We start from the raw sequence: 18,952 nt of genomic DNA, 5'->3' as shown, positions 1-18,952 counted from the left end.
GGTAGTCTGAAGGTGAATATCCTTTGGACAGGTGGTGACCTTTTTGGCTTACAAATTTGCCTAATATGCACATAAGCATACACATGCGGTGCGTGTGTATATATATATATATATATATATATATATATATATATATATATACACACACACACACACACTAAATCATTTTCACATGGCATGCACACCTATAGTCAATTTAGAGGGTAATCAATTCACCTACAGCCCTTACTTGCATTGTGGAAGGAAGACACAGCAAACGGCATAAGCCCACCAAGAAAGAATGGGCACCCAGCCACACTAAAGGCATACCTGTTGAGTAATAAACTGAAGAACCAAGCCCTGTGAGGAATCAGTGGTCAACACTGCACCACTGTGCCTCCTAGTGGCAAAGCAGTGTAGTTTAAATAAACTGTCACTAATTCAGTTTTATGACTGAGACAAAGCTCCACAGAACAGCATCAAAGGGCTTCAAAAATTCATCATATTAAGGTTAGCAGAAGCATTAAAGATGAAGAATAAGTTATTAAAAAGTAAATGAGAACAAAAATTCTCAGGGTCAGAGGTGGCTGCAGCATCATAGTTGGGGTTTTATATGTGAACCAAAACCATTAATGATTTTGCATAAAAAGTTAAGCATAAACACCATGTGTGAATCTTATCATAGATGAAGGTCTGTGGCAACCTGCTTATGAAGTTAAGGACCATCTTGTCTGTCAGACAGAAGTCATCAAATGAATACTGTATATGCTGTTGGCCTGGAATCTGTTAGCAGCAATGCCTGTATGCAAGAATGAGGACAGAAGGAATAAGACAGACAGGTGTAGACCAAGCAGTGTTACTTATATTTCAAAGGTAATTAAATAAAAAGTGTATACAAGGAACCTTAGCAAAAATGTTAAATGACAATGGTCAGCCAACTATATATCAGAATCGCTTCACAATGAAGAGATCTTGCAAGATATTTTCTACCACACAAAAAAGAAGGCAGTGAAACTCCAATAAATGATTTAATAAAATACAAATGCAAATTACACACAAATAACTGCTTCACAATGAAGAGATCTTCTATGATATTTTGAAATTTTATCTTTGGAAATGCCTCTAAAGCATTGAATTAAAGGTTTTATGTAGTTGTACTTTAGTTTCAGTCATGTAATTAACACATTTTGATTATACATATTTACAGAGTCATTAAAAAAAGAATGAAAGATATCACCAATCAGTTGTGGGGAGGTAGGAGAAAAAAAACTATCACCATGTTTTTAACAACAACAAAACACAAAGTACACGCTGGGAGCATAAAGACAACGTTCAGCAAATTTACTAGGGTATGCTGCATGATCAGTGTTGTGGACTTGCCTTTTTAACACATATGCAGTACATGTAATATCTCATGAACAAACAAACAAGGGGGCAACCTGTGGTATGGAGACAATGTATTACTCCTGAATGTGAGCAAAGTTAAGCTAATTAAATGTGGTTGACTCAAATGTCAGGCAGATTACACTCTGTTTGTAGCAAGATCACAGTAACAGTTTATATAAAATGATTAACAGTATATTTAGTTTTATTTATTTGTTTACTTATTTAAGTTTGTACCACAATAGACCTGGAAGAAAAAAATTCATAAAAGTAAAACAGAGCTAATTCACAAACACAGAGTAATTACAGAAGGTACAAAGTTCAGCATACAGCTGAAACAATGAGAGAAGAAAAGCAAATATGGAAGGTAAGAAGCAGGTGGAAAACAAAAAGCAGAAGTAGAAGTGATGCAGTTGAGGGAGGAGTTAGGTAATATATCCAATAGAAAAGCACTTGCAGTCAGATTTTTTATGGAAGTGCTTTTGAGTTGTGCCCTGTAAGTGGGAAACAGGAGATTTCTTTTAGGTGAAGGGGGTTATCAGAGTTTGTAGGAGTGGTCAGTACAATGCTATTTTATTTGGGGTGTCTGGAGGGTTGGAATGAATTAGTAGAAGCTGTGGAGATTATAGGGGGTGGTTTTATTATGGAGTTTGGCTGCAAGAGATGGAAAGGTATGTAGTTGAAATAGTTGGAAAAGAACAGATCCTAGGAATAGCTCATCTGTGCAGATGACTGGGAGTGATCTGGCTTTAGAGTGGGTGGTGCAGTGGTGTTCTGGGGGGGGGGTGAAAATAAATCAGCAAATTTTGCTTTCAATGACTTGTATAGAGGTTGAGTTTTTTAGAGGCTGTGGCTATGATGGGAATCCTGTATTCAAGTTAAACAAGGAGGACTTCCTTGTCTAATGCAGCTCTAGCTGGTCTGATGGGCAAGGGAGATATTTTCCGGGTTCAGAATAAAAGAGAGTTGATCTTTCTTATGGCATTTTCTATGTGGTTGCCTAAGTTAAGTGATTGGCCCAGCCATAAACCTAGGTATTTAAATCACGTAGTTGTTTCTGTTGGGGTACAATTGAGATCTGTGATGTTGAGATTTTTTTAATTTTGTTTCAGGTTTTGCAAAGTTTCAAATATCATACTTTTCATTTTGGAGGGGTTTAGGAGTAGCTTACACCTATGTAGTAAAGGTCTTCAAGGATACTGAAGCTGGGTTTAAATAGCTATATATGAAGTGGATTGGATCGAAGGATAACCATGTCATCAGAGTATAGAATGATGGGATGATTAGGGAGATTGGTGGGTAGGTTGTTAATAAAGATTGAAAACAACAGTGGAGCAAGTGTGGAGTCTTTGAGCACTTATTTGTTAAGTAGTACTAGAAGTGATGGTGATGATATATTTGACTTTGAAATTCACATTTGTTAAGAAATCTTGGAAACAGGAAAAAATATTGGAACTAATTCTGATTTCTTGGATGGAGTGAAAGAAGAGGAAGTGGTCAGTGAGATCAAAAGCTTTGGTAAGGTCAATAAACAGCTGTTTTGGCCATTTACAAGACCATGATGAGAAGAAAAGACATGAAATGTATGGCATGCACTGTGTGGCACAGAGGAATATTGGGTACTATTGTCATTTACCATCAAGAGGTTCTCCAGTTAGATTTTTAACTGGAGTTGCTTCTATTCATAATCTGCATCTCCTTCTGTTCATGTAGGTTTTCTCTGGGTACTCTGGTTTCTTCCCACATCTAAGAGAAATGCAGTAGGTAGATTGGCAGCTTTTAATTGCCCTTGTGTGTAAATGTGTGTGTGTGTGTGTGTGTGTGTGTAGGATGTGTAAGACAGTCATGGCAATCTTCTTCTCTTCTTCACTTGCCTGATAAACTTTGTGGATATTTTTGCAGTTGCTGTACAGTTGCAAGTTGCAAGAATTCATAAGAACATTTTATTTTGCTTCCTAATTTTAAGTTGAGGATGACACCAGATCAGCTAGCTGTATTACTGTGCAGGTAACTGAGCCTGGTAAAGAAGATGAAGGATGATGATACAGGAGGGGAATGGTGCAGAGGGATTGAAAGCTGAAATGCCTGGATTTAGGTTGTTTTGGAGTAACAGAGGGTGAATGGATGACATGGGGGTAGTGACCTCTATAAGGGATGGCATAAAAAGGAGGAAGAACCTCGTCCCTGAAAAGGGTGATGTTCAGAGAATAAGGTAAGCAGCATAGCAGTTTAGGTAGAGTCAGTGGATAACTTAGGGCATATCAGCACAATGCCCTGGCCTCTAGACATATCAAAGGAAGAGGCGGGGAGATGGTCAGAGTGATTAATGGAGTGGGGTAGGAGGAGGGGTAAGTGTTTAAAGGGGTGGGGCAGGAGGAGTGGTATAATCATGGAAATTTGAATCTGCTAGGAATAGATGGATTTATCCAAACTCTAGTGTAGAAAGGGGACAGATGGGTGGCGATTGAGATCCCCCCTTAAGGTGTTCAGCTAGCTTGGTATCCCATTTCTGCAAAACTCTAATAAAGAGCAAGAATTTTGGATTTAGCTTTAAGCAGACAGTAAGGGTCAAGGATGCTCAGGTCAAGCTACTGTTGATCAGAGTGTCTGATATACCTTTAAGAAGCTTTCTAGTGAGTCAGCACATAAATGTAAGTACTGAGCATGTGCAAGTAAGAGTGCCATTTTGAGTGAGCAGCCATAGTGTGAGCATGCAAGTATGTAGTCTGTCAGTTGGTTAGACAGTTCATTTAAGTTTAATGTTCCTGCCATCCATTATGATGTATTTGTATACAATAAACTACTTAAATGAACACTCAAGCCTTAATGTCTTCTTAATGCACATAAGAAAATAGACATGGTATCAGAATGAGATCCAGACTTACATACATGAGGCAACTGGTCAGAGTTGGAGGAATATATACAGGACTGCTCAAACGACTCACAAAACAGGTCAGAAACAAATTGCAGGTACTAAAACTTGCTTAAATTATTTCTTTTGCTATAAATATAAACAAAGCACTCAGAATGCTCAAAACAATTTTCTTATTAAATGAAATGTCTGAAACTGCAACATACTGATAAAAATATTCAAAATTGTTATGAAAATGTTTTAAACAATGTCTGAATCACATAAAATGTACAAAAAAGGAAAACTACTAGATGTTTTTGCTGTGCTACTTTTTCGTATTAACTGAAGCTATTCAAAATATCTGAAGTGTCCAAAGTGCAAGTCTGTATAGTATTACAGTGCAGTTATTTCACAAAGTACAGTCATTTCAAAGCATATTTTGCAAAGTACAGTTATTTCAAGGTATATTTCAAAGAGTACATTCTTTCAAAGAGTTTACTGTGCATTTGATTATTATTACAAGTACCTGGTGTTTGTGAATGCTCATACATAATTACAAGGGCCATTTTGTATTGTGTTTTACTGTAATCTGTGGACATGGCAGCAGGTGTTTGCAGACCTGAACCCCTTGTGTTTGATAAAAATAATGGAGATAATTGGTGAGTGTTTGAGCAGGAATATGATATTTTCATACAGGCTGCTTTTTCTGACAAAGATGTGTATACAAAGGCATTTATTCTGCTTAATTTAGCTGATTCAGAGGCCACTGAAAGAGAGCATTCATTTGTGTATGCACCTGCTGTGTTTGCAGGGGAGGGGGAAGACCACCATATTGTAGTACCGACTGAAACAAGGGAAGACCCCGAGTGCTTAAAATGTAAATTTAGAATAATGTGTAAAACCCAAATGAACATTACAGTGGAACGGCACTTATTTTACACAAGAGATCAAAAGCCTGGTGAAACTTTTGCAGCATATATAACTGATTTGAGAAACAAGGCTAAAATGTGCAGATTTGGTGATTTGAGAGATGCGTTGATAAAAGACAGGCTTGTGTGTGGTATTAATAATGACACAGTGAGAAAGATTTTGCTTCGAGACAGGGATTAAGGCCATTGAGATTTGTCAGATATATCAGCTTACAGAAAAGCACACAAGTATGCTTACAAATGAAAATAGTAGTAGAAGACACAGTGACAAAGCTCATGTTGATAGTATGTAGCACATGGTTAAAAGAAATGGGCCCAATCACATGGCAGCTACTGCAGGTCCTGTAACAGTCCCTGGGAAACTCTGAGTCTTTTCCAGCAAATTCCAGAGTATGCTCAATGAAGCATAAAGGTGAGTTAGCAAAGTCAAAGCATGTGCCCCCACCCAGATTTATAGTCAACTGTCATAATTGTGATGTAAATCATGAGTCTAAAAGAGAAAAGTGATTAGCTTTTGGTCAGCAGTGTCATTCTTGCAATAAGTGGAATCATTTAAAAGGTTTTGTAAATCAAATAAGGCACACTCTTTTATTAAAAGAGGGCATTCCAAGAGGCAAATTAATCAATTAGAAAGCTGCAACCCTACTTTTTATGTTGGCGGTGTGTCTGTACTTGGTGAAACAGTCAATGCAGTAGATTTGTGGGCAAAGACTTAAATATTTTGTACTGTTTGGATTAATGGGAGTTGCATAGAGCTTAAAGTAGATACTGGCTCAAAGTGCACTGTTGTCAGCAGAAACATTTGCTAGAGTAAAAGCTGCAGAACAGCTTGATTTGACAAAGTGTGCAAAGCTTGTTGCTTATGGTGGTGAAGAGATTCAAAACAAAGGTTCAGTAGTGCTTTCAGGGTCTATATTACTCCGTCAAAACACAGTAACAGCGAACATTTTTGAACATCGTCAACAAGTATTCAGCGAAATTCACTTCCGTGATTCGGTGAATACTTAAAGGGCAAACAAATACTTGCCCCACAGATTAATGAAACTAAATCTACCTAGACCAAACCCAGTCATGTGGAGACTGCACCACCCACACTCCCTAACTAAATATACCAACTCCAACATCGCACTACAGTGGAGAAAAGGGCAAAATTGTGTAATTGGCCAACAACGTCTTTGCCCATTAAGTATTCAGCCATTCACGGAAGTGCATTTCAGTGAATAGTTGTCGATGATGTGGTGTTCACTGTTATGGTGTTTTGAGGGCATAATATAGACCCATGCTTTCATGTTACTCTACTAGGAACAACTGTGATTTGCAATTATTCATAGTCAAGAGACATATGCAGTCATTATTAGGCCTCAGAGACAGTTTGAAAATGGGACTGCTTTCACTTAACAAAGGAGTTTACCATGTAAGCCTGCATGACAACAGCTCAAATTTCACCCAAAATTTTTTTCTGAGTACGCTGATATTTTTGCAGACAAACTAGGCAAACTACCAGTTGTATACTCCATGAAGTTAGACCCAGAGGTCAGCTCAGTTATCAGACCACCACGGAAAGTTCCAGTAGTTATGCAGAACACAGTCAAAGCCAAGTTAGCTAAGGGTCTATATTACGATGTCGAAATGTAATATCGAACACCTAAAGATCGACAAGTATTCATTGAAACGCATTTCCGCTAATCGATGAATACTTACAGGGAAAACAAACACTTGCCACAAAATACAACGGAATGAACTAAACCTAAAACAAACCCATTCGAAAAAATACCAACAGTTCCCCAAAGGGAACAGGAAATTCTCCCCAAGAAAAAAAAACACAGTCTGGAAGCACTGAATTAGCTGCTGTTTCTTTTATTTAACTTCATCCTGTAATTTGGTTACACAAGCCTTCTAAGGAATAAATCAATGCAGTTTAAGCAGCCTTTTTATATTCCCTTAATTGGCGTGTTAATACATTTAATTAAATTTAATTACTCACAAATTTAATTAAATTAATATAAACTACTACCCACACTTAAAGGTGTACCCCCATGTCAAACAGATATACACAATAAAAAAGCCCAAAACTCTCATACAGCATACTGAACTTGCATCCATTTCCTATATACTGCATTAAATAGTGAACATTTAAACATTCTTAACAATTAATTAATAAATAATCAATGCTTTGTAATAAATATATGTTAATATATTCATTAAATAAATTTGTTTCAAATAAATCTCAATGTTTCAATACATATAACAATATTTCATTCATTCCATTAATTGTTTGCATATTACTAATGTATTATTGCACTTTTCTACTTCTATTCATCATATTATTAATTTATATTATTTTAATATTCTACTTGTGTTACTATGAGCTATTAAGTGTTTCTTCTACACATCCTAATTAATTTCCAAATTTAACCCACTGGGGAACAAAGTACCTAAATTCACTATAATTTTGGTTTCTAACCTTAAGAGTCTACATCTAAAATCATCTCCCCCCCATATTTTGACATCCAAAAAGTTTAGCTAGAACACTAAAGAAGAAGCTGTCAGTACTTCTGCCATGGACAGTGCAAAAATGTTGAGCCACTGGGCTCTCCATTCTCCTATTCCTCACATCTCCCAAATGTTTTAAAATTCTTAACTTGACCTTTCTTTTTGCTTGTCCTATATACCTCATCCTGGGTGTGCATCCACACTCAATAATGTAGACCACACCACAGGAATCGCATTTAAACTCATTTCTGATCCAGAATTTCTTCCCATTTATTGTCCATCCATCCACATTTTTATTTTGCGACATATTTTGCACACTCCACAGGGGAATGCCCCTAGTCTCTTCCCCATTGTGCCCTGTGCCTTTTGTTTCAATAATTCTTTTAAATTACTAAAATGACCATATGAAAACATAACTTTAAATTCTCTACTACTTTATCCCTATAAATCACTGACCATAATTTATTTACCAACTCCCTAAGTATTTCAGAAAAGGGAGAGAACTTTGTCACAAGAAACATAGACTCTACATTTTCCCTTCCTTTTCTTTTTTCTCTTTGACTTTTCTGAAAACCTCTGGGACTACTCAAAATACTTCTTGTATCCACCTTCCCTCAGTAAGCTCCCTGAATGTATCCATCTGTATACCCCCTTTTAAGTAATCTATTTCTCACCACAGTGAATTCTTTTTCTAAAACCTTCTTATCAGAGGTATTAGTCATAGTTTGCTTGAGTTCCCCATATGGTAGAGATTTTATCAAATGAAAGGGTGTGCCCTATTAGCCTCCAAAAAACTATCTGCAGCAGTTACTTTATGAAAAGGCCTGTAGTGTAAATCCCCATTAACATCTACGTAGAATTCCACATCCAACAATTGCATGATTCTGTTGTTAACTCTATATGTGAATTCTAACCCAAATGAGTTCTGATTTAACATACTCATAAAATTATCAAATTCACATTGTTCACCCTTGCACACAAAAATCAAATCATCAGTAAAGTGTTTGAACATAACTACCCTGTTCCTGACAAACTGTGTTGGATAAGTGAGCATATTTTCAAAGAAGGCCATAAATCAAATGGCATGAGGGGAAAACTATGCCCCCATTGCTGTTCCCTCTAACTGCAAATAACATTCCCATTCAAAAACAAAGTAGTTATGTGTCAAAGCATATTCCAAAAGTTGGCAAATATAAGCAGTTTTAGGGCCTTCCCCCATTATTTTTACAATTGCCTCCGAACCTTTTTCAATTTTAATATTCATATATAGGGACTTAACATCTACACAAGCAAGATAATAATCTGACTTCCACTGGATTTTATTAATGCACTCCAAAACATGGGAAGTATTCTTAATATATGACTGGACTCTGGGGAGAAAGACTTTTAAATGAGAATCCAAAAAGATGCCTAGGTTCTGCAAAAAAGACCTCATCCCCACGACTATTGGTCTTCCAGGAGGTTTAGTCATAGATTTATGTAACTTGGGAATTGCAAAAAAAACTGGCATCCATTGGATTCTTAAGATATAATTTTGTAACATCTTTTCCATCAAAAAATCCCAGCCTTTCTCCCCTTTCCAGTAATTCCAATAAACCTTCATTGAATTCCTTCACTGGGTTGGAATGCAATTTTTCATAAACCATGTTGTCAGATAAATCAAATACCATATTGTTGTAGTCATTCTTGGTCAGAATGACCCAATTTCTCCCTTTGTCTGCTTGTGTAAATACATAGCTGGTGGTTAAGCTATGTAACTGCTTTAATGACAACCATTGCTCCTTATTTAGATTCCATACTTTAGAATTCTTAATGAAATGACAATAAATATCTTTGATTTGTTTGCATAATGCATTCTCAAACAAATTAACCGCATTAGAATTTTTAGGGGGTACGAAAGAACTATGATAAGGAACTTTAGGCACATTCAGTCTACCATACCCAGTAGAAAAAAAAGCATTTTCAACATTGAACAAATCAGAGTCACTTTCCAAGCTAGAACATTGCCCCAGCCAATAAACGGGTTGTCATAAATAAACATATTAAGCAGTGAGTCCTCCATATTTTCTTCATTTGCTTCATTCAGTACAGTACGTTCATTCCCCTATGATAGATAGCATTTGCTCTTTACTGCCAAAAAATGTCCTTAAGTGTAGTTTTCTACAAAATTTTTTTGCTTCACCCAAAATATCAGCAACTGTAGGATAAAACGTTGGAACGAACTTTGTACCTTTAAGCAGAACACTCACTGCTGCCTCTGTTAACGTCACAATATTTAATGCTTCATTTACAGTACTGCTACCACCAGCATTTTTCATTTGGTTTGCTAGTGTCACCGGATCTACCATAATATTATCATCAGTCAATTTTAATGCACAAGATACTGGAAATAAACTTTCCCCAGTCTCAGCAAAAAATACATTGACATCAGTTTTTTTTTTTTTTCACGTTCTATTTCAGAGTTCAGGAGACAGTTACCAGGGAGTAAATTCTCTACACTGGGAACAACACATACCCAATAGGACAGCTCCGTTTCTCTTCCCCTTTCCCTGGAACCTTCTTCCTCTGCCTTTCCCCCAATTCTGATTCTCAGAGCTTTCCATGTTCTCTAATTGGAGAGGTCCACCAACTGCTTTGCTCACATCTTCAAAAGAGATGCTCTTTCGTCTGTTGGACACCGGCTTGCCCGAGGATAGAGACGTATCGTGAGAGGATGGACTTGAACGTGTTCTACTCCTTCTACCAGCTTGACGTAGATGCCATCCGTCCGCTGCCATGAAAAGATTATACCACTGTTGTAGTCATTAATATCACAATTTAATTTTCTCTTTTTTCTATTTATGACTTCTGACTCCACCTTGGCCACACTCAACTTAATTTCACGCACCTTGCTGGAAAAACTGTTTTCAGAGGTTTCAGCAGTCAATACTTCCTGTAGTTCCACTATAGCATTATGTACCCTCTCCTGTGCATGGATAATTCTTATTAAAATTTTGAGCCAATTAGTGGTACATAATAATGAGACTGTTTTTCACTCCCCTAATAAGTCAAGCTCTTGATTTGAGAACTCAAAAGCAGGCAGCTGATCTACTCTTTGCCCCCTTGGTGTAATGTTCATATCTACAGCAGTCTAATGTCATAGTATAAGGAAACTTCCTTCTTTAACAATTTCTTCAACTGTTCATACCTCTCATCCATACGACTCTCCATCCCCATGGACCATGGGTCATTATTAACCATTTTGTCATCTCTCTCGTTCCACATCTCGGTACACCTTAATCTTTCCATATCAGCCTGAGTTTTAAACACACCTGGAATTGCAGATGCTCCTTCCAAGGACATATTCGAAAAAACACCAACAGTTCCCCAAAGGGAACAAGGAATTCTACCCAAGAAAAAAAAACACAGTCTGGAAGCACTGAATTAGCTGCTGTTTCTTTTATTTAACTTCATCCGATACCTCGGCTACAAAAGCCTTTTAAGGAATAAATTAATGCAGTTTAATCAGCCTTTCTATATCCCCTTAATTGGTATGTTAAAACATTTAATTACATTTAATTACTCACAAATTTACTTATGGTGGTGAAGAGATTCAAAGCAAAAGCTCGGTAGTGCTTTCAGGTTCTATATTACTCTGTCAAAACACAGTAACAGCAAACACCACATAGTCAACAAGTATTCAGCGAAATTCAGTCAAAAGCAAAACCCAACGGGCAAAAAAACAAGAAATAAACTGAAAGTCCCAACAACTGGTCAGGTCATAACAACTTTAATGGGAAATAAGATCTGATCCAATAACTAAGTGCTTTCAGCACCAATGTAGCTTCTTCATTGTCATTGGAAAAGACATAGGCCATAGTTTAAATAACCCAGTTCATCAAGTGATGAACCAATCAAAATAGTACTGCATATGTCATAATACAAACCATATTATAATGAAATAAAAAAACACACTTACAGATTAATACTTAGTTCATATAAATTGATGCATCAGAAAAATTGATTGGTGTGCAGAAAAATATATAAAAATGTATATGAACTTTAAATCTAATAAGTTAAAAATAGATATAAATAAATGTATTTTTTTAAAAAACAAACAAATCATCCAGGAACAAACAAGGAACTCCTAACCTAAAAACAAAGGATGTGAGATTCCCTAAACTACATAAGATCACTGTTTCAGGACTGACATAAATGAGATACCATCATTTAATCCTGGTGTACGTGTGGCATTAAACCCAAGTTGTCACTTGTATTCCTTATTTTCAACCAGGAGTCTGTCGTTCCCCCCTCTTGTATTGGGTGTCACACGATCAATAACAAAGAAAATAAATTTCTTAAAATTGGTTCAAACAGTACTGTGAACATACAGTGCATTGTGAACATCCTAGCTTTTAATTTCTCTCAGATGATCACTTATTCTGTCCTTGAGTCTACGCACTGTTTTGCCCACATAAAAGGCAGAGCAGCTGACACAAGTGGCTACATATACCAGCATAGCGGTGTTACAGCTGCATCTGCCAGGTCATGACAAAGTATGACTATGTCCATGTATTGCTACATAGGGTCCATCGTTAATGTAGCAACAAAATCTACATGCCCCACATTTAAACATCCATGATTTAAGCCATTTGTGAATGTTGCTTTCTAGTATGTTCTTAATGTTTTTACCCCTACTGAAAACAACCGTGGGTTGGGTTCCCAATATTCTCTTGTTATGTTCATCAAAACATAACTCCCATGTTTTTGTAAGTGCATCAATAAGGGGTGTACTCAATTTACTGTATTTTAAAACAAATACATAGGAATTGTTCCTTTTGTCAACTCTTGTTGCGATTATACCAGATGTCAAAATGGGCACAAAAGACATAGATCTTTTGTGCTTAACGTCATGCTTTGTGCTCAAAAGAAGTCTTAATGGGTACCCTCTCTCCAGAAACATCCCTACTAGATTGAACATTTCCTGTTGGAAGACTAAATTGTCACTAACCAACCTTGCCAGCATCACCACTTGCCCCTTAACAATGCCTTTCCTCTAGTGGTAAGGGTGGCAGCTGTCGAAGTGTAAAAGGGAGTTGGAATATGTTTTTTTCTGGTGTATGTTGCTGTGTAACCCTATGTCTGTGTTCGTCAAGTGAATGTCCAAAAAATCTATTTTGGAAACATGCCAAGTGTGAGTAAATTGTAAAAAAGTAGTAGTATGGTTCAAATACTCTACAAAACTTTTGGCTTCCTGTTCACTTCCTTTCCACAAGATCAAAGTATCAACCAGGAAACGATTGTAAAACAAAATCTTGTCCATAAAAACAATAGGAAAAATATACAATTCTTCCCAATGTAACAACACTAAATTGGCGTACACGGGGGCACATTTAGCGCCCATGGCTACCTCTGCAACCTGATGGAACAATTCACCCTCAAAACTGATGTAGTTGTTTTTCAGATCAATTTCTGTAAGTTCTAGCAGTGCATTGATTTAGTTTTATCAATGTTATCACTCGTAAGCAAAGCCCCTCTGAAATAAGCCACCCAGTGTCATGAGGGATGGCTGCAAACAAATTGACTACCCCCAGGATTCATGAAGCTTGCACCAGGCACAGGCGTAGCGTAGGCGGAATAATGCCAAATGTGGCCGATGAGCGATTCAGGTACGATCCAATTCCACGTGCACTACCGGCGTACGCCAGAACTGCACAGCCCTCTGCATAGGTATGCTAATCACCCCATGCGCAGTGTTGCACCATGCAAATGAAGGCAGATAGCGATTCATGAAGTGGTGCAGGCATAGCGTAAGCCCAGGGAAATGTAAACCAAAGAAAACATGGTTTACATTTTCCCAAACAGAACATCGGAGCAATGGAAGCAGACCAGACTCATGTATTACAAAGTTAACATATGCCAATGGCTAAATACACAGCCAATGGCATAAGAAAAGATGCACAACACTGAAAAAACAACATTTAATGTCATGTCCACAGTAACGCACAGTACAACCGCAGGGCATGTGTGCGCAAACAGGAACATAAAGAAAATATATAAAAATGTCATAAAATCGCAATGTAATACAAATCAGATCAGGTTTTCACCATAATACACAATGGTAGGCATGGAACACCACAACCAAGGTGCAAGGGTTGATAAGGGCCTGCAACAGTGTTTGGCGCGGTAACTATGAATTAGTAGTCAATGCCATGCAAATGAGGCAGGTAATACTGAATCGCAAATATCCCGCCGGATGAAGGATGTACCAAACGGTGCAGCGCTATAACACTGAGGAGTGGCTCATAGGAGATACATGACATCAGCAGAGGGGTGTGCCACCGTAGCAGTAAGCACATTGGAGCAATGCAAATCTGGCCTAGCCATTGCTAAGCAAAGCTGCAGGACAGGGGTGGGGAGGAAGGTATAGAATCGTTCAGCTGAGAGCACACAAGGTGCCCGAAAGCGCATGTGTATGGGGAGGAAAACGTGCCCGAAACCCGGTAAGTGGATGCAAGTGCCGTGAACAATAGCACAAACAGGAAGATCAGGGGAAGAAAAGAAGGAAATGCTGAAGTAGGGTAATTGGAGTACTACTGAGCAATTAACACCAACCAACTCACGGCGGCCAATCGACGGCAGCTGACAAGTCTGCTCGCAGAAAACTGCAAAACAGGATAGGGGAGGCATTGGATTGCAAAAAAAGGAGGGGAGGCATTGGATTGCAAAGATAGGAGATCTGTCATAGCAGAGGAAAGCAAACTGACAGTAGACCGGCAATAGCACATGTTACGCAAGATAAGCCAGGTCTAGGAAAGTACAAATGAAAGCAGGCTGCTGGATGCATGCCAGAAAATGGTAGGTGGAACGTGCAGAAATGTAAAGGGAAGGTCAAGAGATAATCCACGGCAGGCAAATGTAATTCAACACCAAAGGCACCACAATAGTATTCCGGTAGTAAAACACATAAGATACCCTGTAGATATGATCGTACATACACACCCTATGACATCATCGGTGTTCACAGCACAATAGTATAAAGTGTGAAAGCACCCTACACACACCTGTGTATTCTCAAACACTGCACCATAGGTGTAAACACACGGGGAACTTTTAAAATGTACATGTTGGGAGCTGCCATAGCTGTTATTCATCAGCATGTGTTAGAGACTGACGGTGTTGTGGAGGATGATGCCGACAACCACCACAGGCCCCGAAGGAGGAGGAGAAGAGTGATCAGACCAAGGGTAACCTAGCAGGGGCTACATGATCTGGAGATTGTAGAGTGTTACAGGATGGACAGGGACATCTGACAGCAAATAGTGGAGCTGTGTCGGCCACACCTGAGAAGCAGAAACAACAGAGGGGAACCCATCCCAGTGGACATGAAGGTATGTGTAAGCTTGCGAATACTAGCCACAGGTAACTTTCAAAGGCCAACTGGAGATATAATGGGGATCTCACAGGCATCAGCATCCAGGGTACTACACCAGTTCCTGGATGCCATGTTACCACATGCCAATGAGCATATATACTTCCCCTGAACTCAGGAGGAGTTGGCCAGCAATATGCGTCACTTTCACTGTGTGGCACACTACCCAGAGGTACTGGGTGTGATAGACTGCATGCACATACAAATCAAGTCCCCACCCGGTTAGCATGGTAGGTGCTACATAAACCGCAAGGGATTCCACTCCATCAACTGCCAGGTCATGTGCAATGCCCAGGGCATTATCATGGATGTGTGTGCTGGCAGCCCTGGAAGCTACCATGACTCCCATATCTGGCATGCCTCACAGCTGTATCAGGTATTTGTCAGGGGGGACATCCCACATGGCCACCTTGTGGGGGATGCTGGCTATGCACTGAAGCCGTGGATGATGACTCCCTTCAGAAATGCACACACACCCATGCAAGAACGCCATAATGAGGCACACGTACAAACCAGAATCATCATAGAGCATGTGTTCGGGATGTTGAAATCACGGTTCTGGTGCTTGGACACATCTGGTGGAGCCTTGCAGTACTCTCCAGGCACATGTGCCCACATCATCATAGCATGTGTCATGCTACATAATATGATCCTGCGGAAACAGCTGCAGCAGGGACAACATGGTGAAGGCCTTCATAGCCCACCACAATTGCCAAGGCCATCACAGGCACAGAGGGATTCAGACCACAAACACACTGTGCCAGCCCCAGAAGGCAGACGGAGGCATGCCCAATATGCCTACACCTTGGCAAAGAGGGAACGTATAGCACATACTCTGACAGTGTAGGCCCCTATGGACTGACACACCTCTCCACCTGCACACACAGTAAAACGGATGGCACACAAACACGACCACCTGTAAATTGTAATGTATAGGTGGCCCACTGTGTGGATCCCATATAGGCAGCCCTCAAACATTGTACACACAAGAGCTATTGGAACACAGAATATCAACACCTAAACAGCACATGCGCCTATCAGCATATGGTGGTGCTGTGTGTATAGGTTACCAGGTACATCGGTAGGTACATGGCCGATTGTCACAGGCCATACACCAAACAGGGCAAACAGTGTCCACTGTTGCCACAACATCGAGTAACCAACTGTCGCTTAGTGGAGCAGAGGCAATTGCGGGAGCATATGTGTGTAAGCACTGTTCTGCACACACTCAGCACGCACTCAGCACCGAGTCACTGCTGCATTGAGGGGCTCCACATAATGTAATCATGGATGTTGTGTCAAGGCATGGGGTGTACCCATGGCAGGTATTCATCACCCCAGCATGCTCCACCTACGGTCGTTTGAAGGTGTAGCACAGTATCGTGTGTGGCTCACTGTAACATACATACCCAATGCCGGAGCACATCCAGTAAACATCACATGGACATACCATTAACTGGACTCATGCATATGTAAACTAACTGAGTTACCCATGTGAGTGCAGTATGGAGTAACAGCCGTAGTATACTCCACATACAAAATGACATAACACGTGTACAAATCCCAGATGTCCAAGTGTTAAATGCAGTGACCATTGTGCATGTTCCCAGTCACACGTCCTGCAAGGGATGTAACGTAATCCCGAAGGCACGAGTAATGCATGTGGGATGCAGGTCATCAGATCATGTTTAGCACACGTTAGTGGGAATATGCATTGCCCACTGCTGGTAAGCGACATTTAAATATGATTATACGGATATGCGCAAAACAGGGATAAGCGTCTCCGAATATCGTGCAGATCACGGTCAGTGATGTTTAGCAGTGGTGAAACCAGCATTATTCACCCCTGTACTAATAGTGCCTGCTCTGAAGGGTAAAATGACCACTGCCAGGAGTAGAACACGCAATCATGTATACAATCACCAAACAGTATTGCTAGTCAGGATGTACCTATGGTAGGGCTACCACCTCTTTAAATGACCAATGTGGGACATACATCAGATGTCTGCAGGCCGACACATACACCTGGCCAGTACAAAAATCAGAACTTCACTGTTTTGCCTAGATAAAAGCTTATTCTAGTAATGTTTCCTTACATATTCTGTTTCTATAACATATAGGTGGTTCAGTTACAGAATAACTGTTGTATGCAACTATTACATAAACTATAGGAAATAAGTATGTCCTAAACTCTCAGGACATTTGCCATGTTTACAGATATTTTGCAGGACACAACTGCCCAAAGAGGGACTGTCCCTTGCCAGCTGGTAACCTTAACCTACGGCAGGTGTGTAATGTGACAGGTACAGACACAAACATGCGGAGTCCAGGAAACAGTATACACCAACAAATACACAATGAAAGGTGTAGCTTGCCTGTCACTTTCCTTGTCAGATATATATATATATATATATATATATATATATATATATATATATATATATATATATATATATACATATATATATATATACACATATATATAATACAGATAGAAAGGGCGATAGAGTGATATATGCTGATATATACGGATTTAACGATATCTGCCAATATATATAGATAGGTCAGTGACATTCATAACACCTTGGAGGTGCAAATAAATAGAATACTACCAACTATGGAATGTGTAACATACTGACACGCATAACCACGAGGCTGAAAGACCAAAAGAACACAGTACTGGAACAGTACAACCGCGAGTAATAGTATGACGATATGAAGGGACATTTAGTTACCGCTGCCGGTGTTGCGGTCCATGTAGGTACTATGTTCAACGGTGTTTGTGAGTGCCGTAGTCTGTGTATGTGTGTGTTGAGGGTGCCGTGTTTGTCTACGTGTGACTGTAATGTGTGTGTGTGTGTGTGTGTGTCTCTGCATCGTGTGTCTGTTAGTGCCAACTCAGAGGTAGATCATTACGGCATGTGTGGGTATAGCTAGCCGTAGACATACGGTTACCACCTGTCCCACATTAGGAGGGACAGCCCCTCCCTGGGCAGGTGTGTCTTGACATAAAACATTACAAAGGGCAACTGTCTGAGATTGTAGGACATTATTATGTCCCATATATTATGTAATAGTTGCATTAAATAGTTATGCCTGTAAGTAAGAAACGGAAATGTTACATGCAATATGATAAGTAGCCAAAGTCCTACAACAATAAGTATGTATTAAGGATAAAAGTATGTGCTGTCCTGTGTACTGATCATGAGTATGTGTTGGCCTGTAAACAGCGATGTGCGTCCCGCCAGTATCCCACAATGTCCATATGAAAAGGTGCCAACCCATGGCAAAGAGGTTCTGTCACCAACACAACTGCAATAACTGCAAATATCTGGGATAGAAATACATGGGATAGCTGTCATTTAGACATATCCCTTTACATATTGCTGCAATTCCGGGGATATGGAAGTATCAACCTCACCTGCATACTATATAGAAACCAATTAACAATGGCCCAATGTAAAATCCCATAACATAAGTCTACTAACTGATAGCTCTTTAATTACGGATGGAGCCCACACACATATATATGGAATATGTAGAAATGCAAGCCCCACAAACCTGTATATGCTACGTACACCCACCGACATCCCCCACACTAGAAACTGTAGCAATACAGACTGTAATTACAGCACAAACATCCAGTCAGTCAATTACATCTGCAGAACTGTCAACATACCTTGTGAGAGACACAATTAAAGGCGCCATGCAAAATTGTAGCCGTTGTATAATGGAACAAATGGCGATGTTACAGGTTTTGTTTGCAATAGTCCGTTATCAGACAGTTGGGATGACAGGTACACCCACATGTTGACCCACATACTCTAGCTGTCACACAAAATCCACAGGGGACATGAATCCAAAGTATACTTGTCTCTACACATAGCAGTTGCAATTACACACAAC

The 18,952-nt window shown here is 39.3% G+C and overlaps 1 protein-coding gene across 1 annotated transcript in view; it reads right to left on the bottom strand.

Moving 5' to 3' along the window:
* The window catches only part of LOC122808563 (cytochrome P450 2J2-like), a 555,879-nt gene that overhangs the window by 169,291 nt on the left and 367,636 nt on the right, over positions 1-18,952 (bottom strand). The window contains exon 4 of the mRNA XM_044079519.1: positions 9,885-9,976. Within this exon, the coding sequence (XP_043935454.1) occupies positions 9,885-9,976 (92 nt within the window). The remainder of the gene's footprint in view (positions 1-9,884; positions 9,977-18,952) is intronic.

The sequence above is a fragment of the Protopterus annectens genome, chromosome 8.part0 (genome assembly GCF_019279795.1).
Source record: "Protopterus annectens isolate FY-2018-M chromosome 8.part0, PAN1.0, whole genome shotgun sequence".
Classification (NCBI taxonomy): Eukaryota; Metazoa; Chordata; order Ceratodontiformes; family Protopteridae; genus Protopterus; species Protopterus annectens.
Note: the sequence above shows the minus strand (reverse complement) of the source record. Positions and strands in the feature narration are given on the sequence as shown.